Below are 10,285 nucleotides of genomic sequence, written 5' to 3' on the forward strand. Positions count from 1 at the left end.
TCCTTGGGTTTGCGAGGCAGTATCACTACAGAAGTAGGATTGCCCAACCTTCCTTCCGAGGAGTGGCTGGTGGGTTTGAACCGCCAGCTTTCTGGTTAGCAGTCAAGTGCCTTAGCCACTATGCTACCAGAGCTCCCATGCTGAGTACCTAGTATCCAAAAAAGTACTAAATGATAGAAACTAAAAAACCTAACAATAAATAAGCATATGTACGGTTTAAAGTGCAATAACACGAAACTCATCTCATTAAGGAGATAAGACAAACGTGGTACAGTTCAACTATAGGACAACACTTCAAAAAAAGCATTGGTGTGTACATGAAAATTAAACTTGTAGAGAATTAGAATAGGAATAGAATTTTTATTGTCTTCACTTTAGAGACATTGCTAAAGTGAGCTAAAAATATTTTGCCCAAAATTATCACAAATGATTTAGTGACAAATTTCAGGGAGTCCATTTCTATCTTACTCCCTCATTCTGTATTATTTGATTCCATATTAATAAATTTAGGATTATAATTTGCTTTGGAAATTACATGGAGGTCTCATTCTGGGAATTTCATCCATAAGATTTTTTATAAATGATTAAAAATTATTTGTTTATATATCAACAGTCACAATGTAATTGATGACATTAGGATATTATTAATATGTTCCATTAGTTCTACGTATATTTTCTCTGAAAACGTTATAGTTAATTTAATTTTATAAAGAAATTGTATGTAAGAATGGCTTAGAGGAAAATAAACTCTTTGTACACATTTAGAATATCCAAACTTTAGTCAGAGTACTGTACACTAGAACTATTAACATTAATGAAATATGTTACATAGAAGTCCCTGGGTAGCACAAACCTACTAACAGAAAGTTGGTGTTTTGAATCCACATAGAGATGCCTTGGAAGAAAGGCCTGGTGTTCGGCTTCCAAAAGGTCATAGCCATGACAACCCTGTGGAATAGTTCTACTCTGACACACATGGGGTCACCATGAGTCAGAATCAATTCAATGGCAACTGGTTTGGTTTGGGTTTAATATGTTACATGGAGTTTATTATGATGATGTTTGGCAATAAATCATCTCATAAACCTTTATGCTTATTTATTACTGAGTAGGCTTAATTTCCTCATCCCAGTCCATCATACACATAGCAGCTAGAATTATCTTCCTCATAGATTATATAATCAATCCTTTGTTCATCACATTAACCGTCATCATCAAAATTATCTACTCACATTACTTACCCACACTGCTCCCACTACTCCACACAATCTAATCAACCTTCTGGATCACACATTAGTCTCACACATGGAAGGAATTCTAAAGTGAACTGTCCTCCCTCCCCTGACTCTGAAAATCTGTGTCTACCCTTTCCTTTAAACAATAACTCCCAGTTCTCTGTCTTCAGAAAATCACCATTTAATCATTTAATAAAACTGTTTTTTTTTTCCCCTCTTTTTCACTCTTAAGCCCCCTGAGTGCTTTGATTCCTGCTATTTGTCATTAATCTCTTACTCTGGGATGTGAGAGCTCCTACAGTTATGTGGTGTGCCTACAGAAGCTCCATCCTTACCACAAAGTCTCAAGGCATTTTAACCCCACTTAATTGAGACCCACTTTCTTCCAGATATTTTTGACAGTTGTACTCTGCCAGCATTCCAAACACTTCAGGAAAATTCTACTTCCATCCCTTCCCCTACTTCTCTACAATTCTAAGATCTTGTACCAGAATATGTAAGAATTCCCTGCTCAGCCTGCTGTTCATGTGTGTGGATTTGACTTTATAGCTGGTCTGTGCAGGGATCATGTTTACTCCTTTGATTTTCTTTCTTTGGTGTTAGCAAGCTCAGTGACATTAAGCACTCAGTAAGTGTAGCAACAATCATTTTAGGAATTCCTAGAGGAGCTCTGGTGGCGCAGTGCCTAAGGCATGTGACTGCTAGCCTCTTGCAGAAGGAAGATTGGACAGTCTACTTCCATAAAGATTTACTGCCTTAGAAATCCAATGGGGGTTGCTATGGGTTGGAATCAACTCAACAGCAGTGGGTTTTGTTTTATTTTTTGGGGTTTATATTAGCATGTGTTCTATTGAATAGAAATATTTTCCAGTTTTCTCATTAAGTCATAGCAAAATAAAGATTTCCTTATTCAAATGGTTCTCTTAAAAATATCTGTTTTTAGTTTTTCCAAGTATTGTTACTGTTGTTATGTGCCGTCAAGTTGGACCTGACTCATAGCGACCCCACCTTGGGTTTCTGAGGCAGTATCACTATGGAAGTAGATTGCCCAACCTTCCTTCCGAGGAGTGGCTGGTGATTTGAACCGCCAGCCTTCTGGTTAGTGGTCAAATGCCTTAGGCACTATACTACCAGAGCTCCTTTTCCAAGTATAGCCTAGTTTTTATCATTTGTGGGTTTTTTTCCCCATCAGAATCCTTAAATACCCTGGAGGACAAAGATTTAGATGCTCTTATGGCTGATCTGGTAGCAGACATAAGTGAAGCTGAACAGAGGACAGTCCAGGCACAGAAAGCATCTTCACAGAATCAGCATCATTCGGCACCTCTCGAGGCATCTGATTTCAGTGGGGCAGCCTCTCTGGGTTATGGAGCAAACGTCGCTGCAACTACTATTAGCCACTACGAAAATGATTTACCACCTCCACCAGCAGATCCCATCTTAGACCTTCCACTTCCACCACCACCTCCTGAGCCTCTCTCTCAGGTAAGTGACTGGGACCAGAGGTGGCAGGACCATTGACCTCCGTTACACATCATCTTTGGCTGCCTGTGAACTCACAATCACCTTCATAAATTTGTACACCTGAAACTCTAAGATACGTAAAAAAAAAAAAAAAAAAACAAGGATAATGAGTATGTTCATTGCAGAGCCCAAATCCTCTATAAACAAGGGACATATGTGAGTGTATGACATCAAGTTGATTCTGACTCATAGTGACTCTATAGGAGAGAATAGAACTGCCCCATAGATCTTCCTAGGCTATAATCTTCACGGGAGCAGATCACCAGGCTGCTCAGCTGTATGATTTCAGGCTAGTTGCATAGTCCCTTGACCTCTCTAAATTGGGAACAATAACAGTGCCTGCTCCCCAATTTGTGCCCCACTAGACCTTACACAAGGAGCCCTGGTGGCACAGTGCCTAAGGCATTTGACTGCTAACCAGAAGGTTGGCAGTTCACACCCACTAGTCACTCCATGGAAGGAAGACTAGGCAATCTACGTCCGTAAAGATTTACCGCCTTGGAAACCCAAAGAGGGTCGCTATGAGTTGGAATCGACTCAGTGGCAGTGAGTTTGGTTTTCTGGTAGACCTTGCATAAAAGGGCCCTGGTGGCATGATTATTAACACTCAGCTGCTAACCAAAACATTAGAGGTTCGAACATACCAGCAACTCTGAGGGAAAGAAGACCTGGTGATCCACTTCTGTAAAAATAACAGCCAAAATAGTGGTGGAACATTTTGGAAAAGAATAGCAGTAATGGTGGCACAACATGAAAAATGTCATTATTGTCCCTGAACTGTAAATGTGGAAGTTGTTATATTGGTGAATGTCTTGGTGTGTATGTGTAAAAAAAGAAAAAAAAATTACAGCCAAGAAAAACCCTATGAGGAAGTTCTACTCTGACATCTAGGGTCACTGTGAGTTGAAATGGACTGGACAGCACCCAATGACATACCTTACACTCTCCCTCTGGTTTTGCACCCACATGTGGAACAGTGTGTGGCATGTGGTAGGTTCTCAGTGCTTCTGCTGCTACTCTGTGCCATCGAGTTGATTCTGACTCATAGTGACCCTGTAGGACACAATAGAATTGCCCCATGGGGCTTCCTGGACTGTAATCTTTACAGGAACAGATTGCAGGTCTTTTCTTCCATGGAGCCAACCTTTCAGCAGAAGCCAAACTCTTAACCACTGCATGACCAGGACTTCTTAAATATTCAATAAATGTTAAATCTGGGAATGAATAGAATCTGTCTCTTGAATGTCATCTTTTAGGTTACATTGTTGGCTCCTTGTGCACCATTAGCTCTTTGAGAAGGGTTTTGTTTTCTACACATCTATGTCTCTGGTCCTAGACCAGTAACTAAAGAAGAAAAGGCATACATTATATCTTTGTAGAACTGAATGTTGTTGGCATTGGCAGCCCTGTTCAATAGGGCTATGTATCACTTACAGTGTTTTAGCAAAGGGGAGGATTATGGGGCAGGCAGGTGGTGAGTGCTTGATATTAATAAATTTTGAATAACTGAATAGAAACAACTAGAAGTATATATAGTCATTATTTTGGACATTAGCTCTTAATATGGCTCTTAGAAGGTAAAAAATCACTTTGAAAGATTTCTCTTAGAGTAAGCCAAATATTTTGGAATAAGAAGTAGCTCGATTTCCTGTGGCTTTCACTTTTGTTTTACTTTGTGATGGTGGCCACTATTAATAAATATGACCCTAGTGAATTATTAGTTTATTAGTTTCCTGTGTATTAGTTTCCTGTGGCTCTTATAACAAATAACCAGAAATTGGGTGGCATCAATTTATTCTCTCACATTTCTGAAGACTAGAAGTATGAGATTAAGGGGTGCAGTCCCTCTGCAGGCTTCCCCCCCCCAATCTTTGAGCATCTCATGGCTGCCAGCATTCCTTGGCTTGTGGTAGCTTCACTTCAATTTCTGCCTCCATATTCACTCTACCTTCTCCTCTTCTGTCTTCTCCCCTGTGTCTCTTATAAGAACACTTGTTGGGTTTATGACCCACCCAGATAATCCATGATGATTTCTTTATTTCAAAATTCTTAACTTAATTACATTTTCAAAAATCTCTTTTCCAGATAAGGTCACATTCACAGGTTCTGGAGGTTAGGACATTGACATATCTTTTTGGGGTCACCATTCAGTTCACTACACCCTGCAAGTTCCTAAAATGCCTTTTGAATGAACAAATATTAGTCATACTCAGTATTTCTCTATTGTGCATTTATTATAGACTAATTATTTGAAAAACTGGTGATCCATGTATAGAAGAGTCTCTTAATATTAGATTTTTTAAGATTTCTAGGGGGTCCATGCATCCCTTGAAAATATATACTAAGTTGAATTTGTATGGGCTTCATAGCATTCAGCATATTCCCAAAGGGGTTTGTAACAACAACTAAAACAGTGAGAACTAAAAAAAAAAATCCAAAACCAAAATCACTGCTGTCAAGTGGGATCTGACTCTTAGCAACCTTTCCTTGGGTTTCTGAGGCGGTATCACTGTGGAAGTAGATTGCCTAATCTTCCTTCCAAGGAGTAGCTGGTGGATTTGAACTGCCAGTCTTCTGGTTAGCAGTCACATGCCTTAGACACTACACCACCAGAGCTCCTTTTGGACTGAAGGTTTCTGTTATAATCCATTGCAATTCTAAATATCGATCATGTGAAATTTGGTTTCTCTGCGTACAGCCTTTCATTAACATAAAAAGTAACTAAGGCACTGGCGAGGGCATGAGTAATTACTCACTGGTGTGATTTAATGGACTGTGTTGAATATTTTGCCATTTTACAGGAAGAAGAAGCAGCCCAACTCAAGGCTGATAAAATTAAGTTGGCACTGGAAAAACTCAAGGAGGCCAAGGTTAAGAAGGTAAGCTGTGAAATAGTTTCACATGGAGAAGTTAAATTAATGATATTTTTATCATACGTAATGATAAAAAATTAAAAATTTTGTGTGATGCTTTTCAAATAATTGTAATTAAAACAATTTTAAAGAAAAAGATAAATTATATAGTTATTCTTTCTATAGCACCTGATAGTTTATTGGTGATTGATAGTTAGGGAACATATGTTAGTATAAATGTAGAAATTTCATTGGCTTACACATGCTGTTTTGTTGGTCAACACATGATTTTATGACCAACCTGACCACATGATTATGGCCAAAAGCCAGGAAGGAAAGAGTGCTTGTGCTGCACAGGCAGGAAATTATCTCTACACCCGGGTCTCCCGCTCCCTTTCCAGAGAGGCACCCTTCCAGGCTTTGCTCAGCTTTTGACTTAAAGTCGATGGCATCACCTTCTGGACCTGCCTTAATTGGATCAGAACTTGGCTTCCTTTGACCCTGTCTCAGCTTTTCCACAATTGCTTTTGTGCATTTTTAATATTCCCTGAAGCAGCCTCTAGCCACGTTGCTTGCCCTGGGTGTCCAAATTTTCTCTTTGAAACTGAGCCCTGTAGTTTCAAAGTTGCATCAGTTTCAGTAATCTGCTCCTAACCTTGTTGTTGTTGTTGTTATGTGCCGTCGAGTCAGCCCTGACTCATAGAGACCCCTCCTTGGGTTTCCGAGGCAGTATCACTACGGAAGTAGGATTGCCCAACCTTCCTTCCGAGGAGTGGCTGATGGGTTTGAACCGCCAGCCATCTGGTGAGCAGTCAAGTGCCTTAGCCACTATGCTAGCAGAGCTCCTAACCTTACTTTTCCCCAAGAGTCTGCAATTGTGTGTGTGTGTTTACAGAGCATAAGGTTTTTCAGGAACTCATACATTGTAACAGAAACCTTTGTATTTAACCTCATTAGAAGTATATTGTTGTTATTAAGTGCTTTGTTGTTGTTTGTTGTTATGTGCCATCAAGTCAGCCCGACTCAAAGCGACCCCTCCTTGGGTTTCCGAGGTGGTATCACTACAGGAGTAGGATTACCCAACCTTCCTTCCGAGGAGTGGCTGGTGGGTTTGAACCGCCAGCCTTCTGGTTAGCAGTCAATTGCCTTAGGCACTATGCTTCCAGAGCTCCTATTAAGTGCTATCAAGTGTATTTTTACTTATAGTCATTCCATGTGACAGAACTGTCCCATAGAGTTTATTGGCTGTAGTCTTTTTGTTTTTGCCTTTTATTTTTATTGTTATATATCAAAGGGGTGTTTATATCCTTGCAGTCTAGTAGTAAAATTACTCTCAGGAATCTGATATTTGGCTATAGTCTACAGGAGCAGTTTGCCAAGTCTTTCTCTTGTGGAGCCACTGAGTAGGTTCAACCCTCTAGTCTTTTAGTTAGTAGCCAAGTACTTAACTGATGAACCACCAGAGCTCCTTATTAGAAGTATATACCTAGTAATACTAGGTAAATTGTTAGTGATAGTTAGGTGGGGTACTGGTTCAGTGATAGTATCCTCACCTTCCATGCAGAAGATCTGGGTTCAGTTCCATCACCCCTCTATCAGTGGAGGCTTTTGTGTTGGTATGCTACTAAACAGACCTTCCAGACTAAGACAGAGTAGGCCTATTGACCTGCTTCCAAAAATCAGCCATTCAAAACTCTATGAATCAGATTGGTGGAGCCACAAGTGATCACGGGGCTGCTGTAGGACCAGGCAGCAAGCATTTTGTTCTATTGTGCATGGAGTCAACATGAGTTGGGTGCTTATTGGAAAGCAACTATTGACAACAACAGTTACCATTAAGTAAGTAATTAATAGTAAGATGAAACCATCTTCATCTTATTTCAACTCCGACAGCATATCCCATTTGAGGCTTGTTAAGAACTTTTTATTTATATTTGGATGAATTATCCTTTTCATATAGGGCATTGCATTTTCTATTCCCACAGAGCTTATCACAGTTCCTTGAATGAAGGTGTTCGATACATGCTGCCTGATACTCAATACATAATCTCTGACTATTCCTGGATCCAGACTTTCACCAGTGCTATGAGAGTCTTTCCAGATCAACCTGGTTCTGTTCATTCCAAACACGCATGAACTTCTTTACCGTTACTCTTCCCTATTCTCTGCATGTAATTCGATTCAGTGGTCAGTCATTAAAATGATACATTCTCAGGTCCCTCACCCTTCTCCCCTTTTGTTGCCCTCACTTTGTTAAAATCTATTTAAATCCACCTCTCTACCTCCTCAGTGTTGCAGTACTGAACATGCTGGAACAAAAACACAGCTCTTCTCAAGTGGGTCCTCAGTGTTTCTGATAATCATACCACACTTCCCTAGACAAGTCACTCTCTCACTAACCTCAAAAACTGTTCATGTTCTCTCTTAAAACTTCCAATGTCATTTTCCTCATCCACATTCTGTCAGCTAATGAATTTTCTTCCTATTTCAATGAGAAAAATTCTACAAACTCTCATTAACACATTTACCTTCCTACCTAGCTGCACCACCTACATATGTATTCCATATTTTTTCCTCTTACTATAACTGAACTGTCCATGTTTTTATCTAAGACCATCTTCTCCACTTGCACTCCTTTTCATCCATCCTTCTCATTCCTCCTCTCCTCAAAGTCTCCAGTGACTCCCCATCTCACACAGAAAAAGCCTAAATCTTGACAGTGGCCTGACGCCCCTATAAGACTTGGCTGCTCCATTACCTCTCTGGCCTCATTTCCCACCAGTCTCTCATTCGTTCTAGCGACCTGTTTTTATAGCTGCTCTTCCAACATTCCAGGCATACCCTTGCCTCAGGATTTTCACATTTCCCCTGCCTCAGAAAGCTCTTCCCCAGATACTCTGTTACGTCCTGTCTTTGATCACCTTCATCAAACATTGCATGTGTGTGCACACACACATGCACACGCACACACTCCATATCCTTCCCAACTTTATTTTTCTTCTCAGTACTTACCACATGGATTGTGCAAACAGATAACATGCTTGGCTGCTAATCAAAAGGTTAGAGGCTTAAGACCACCCAGAAGTGCCTTGGAAGAAAGACTTGGTGATCTCCACAAAAACCAAACAAAACTCACTGATGTCAAGTCAATCCACCTCAGAGCAACCTCTCCTTGGGTTTCTGAGGCAATATCCCTACAGAAGTAGATCGCCCAATCTTCCTTCCAGCCTTCTGGTTAGAAATCAAGTGCCTTAGGCACTGCATGCAAAATCAGTCACTGAAAATAATACGGAGCACAGTTCTGCTCTGACACACATGGGGTTGCCTTGAATTGGAACTGACTTGATGGCAACTGGTTTTACCACTATTCAGTTTGTGATTATTTCATTTATTTATTATATTTATTGCCTATATCCCACTCATGTTCCCATAAAGCTCCTCCAGGGCAGGGATTTTTATGTTTTCTTCACAGATGCATCCTCAACTCTTAGAACAGGTGGTAAGGATACACAGAGTGAACAAATTGGGCAAGACCCCTGCTAGTGTAGTTAAATTCTGGTGGTGGAGATACTGCTATGAGGAAAATAAAACAGGAAGAAGTGATAGAGGGTGCCTGTGTGACTGCTTTAAATCTTGCTTTGACGATTAGGAGGCTTCTCTGAAGAGGTGGCATTTGAGTTACCAATCAATGACAAATGAAGATAGATTGTACTGAGTCACTGATTTGACTTTCTGAGATAAAAAGACAAAAGAAAATGTGTAAATATAAAGATCATAGATAGTTTTAAAAAATGCATTGTTTCTAAAATGAAGGCCATGTTGTATACATTTTCAGAGGGGAAAGTAAAACCAAACCAGACTCACTGCGATCAAGTTGATTCCAATTCGTAGCAACCCCCATTGGGTTTCCAAGGCTGTAAATCTTTACAGAAACAGATTGCCTAATCTTTCTTCCGTGGAGCACCTGATGGTTTCATACCAAATGCCTTAACCACTGTACCACCAGAGAACTCCTTAAAAGGGAAAATGAATAGGAGTTATTTCCTAGGTAAAAAGAAAAACTATAGTCTGTTTGGTTCAACTGACAGTTAAGAGAACAGTGGTGGGTCTAAATGGCCTCTATTCCCTGCCATATATCAAAAAGTGAGAGCTATAATTTAGTTTAGGTGAAATGTAACAGTAAACATGAAGCACAACCTACCTTAATTCAACAAAAGATGTAAAACAGAAGCCACTCTGATCAGTGGGGAAGGAAAAAAAAATTGAAAAGCCAGGTTGTATGTTTATCTTCATTTCATACTCCAGATTTATTTTTGAAAACAAAATCCTGTCCATGGCGCAGAACATTAAGAAAATAACTGAGACATTCTCGTACATTGAGGAAAGCTCTTAACTGTACTCATACATAATCTAAAACATGTTTTTAAAGGCTGGAAATCAGGTTTATCTGAAGTACTTTGCCCTCAAGTTTTCTGTGGTGTGTTGGAAATGACATTCACAGGTTATGGTGCAAAGCTTTTGGAATTGGAAACAGAATCAAACTTATTCATTAATTTTGTTTGTTTTGAAGCTTGGAGACTTAATAGAGCTTTCTAATTTGTAGATCTTATTATAAAAACAAAAATATTGTAAATTATTTACTGCTAGGATATTCTTGTATTTAACAGCTTGCCA

At 39.6% G+C, this 10,285-nt stretch overlaps 1 protein-coding gene across 1 annotated transcript in view; it reads left to right on the top strand.

Moving 5' to 3' along the window:
- LOC103193236 (amyloid beta precursor protein binding family B member 1 interacting protein) overlaps nt 1–10,285 on the top strand; it is a 114,061-nt gene that overhangs the window by 25,998 nt on the left and 77,778 nt on the right. Inside the window, exons 3-4 of the mRNA XM_007936380.1 lie at nt 2,428–2,720; nt 5,561–5,638. Of these exons, the coding sequence (XP_007934571.1) occupies nt 2,428–2,720; nt 5,561–5,638 (371 nt within the window). The remainder of the gene's footprint in view (nt 1–2,427; nt 2,721–5,560; nt 5,639–10,285) is intronic.

Source organism: Orycteropus afer, unplaced genomic scaffold (genome assembly GCF_000298275.1).
Source record: "Orycteropus afer afer isolate SDZICR_OR568_19922 unplaced genomic scaffold, OryAfe1.0 scaffold00035, whole genome shotgun sequence".
Taxonomy (NCBI): Eukaryota; Metazoa; Chordata; class Mammalia; order Tubulidentata; family Orycteropodidae; genus Orycteropus; species Orycteropus afer.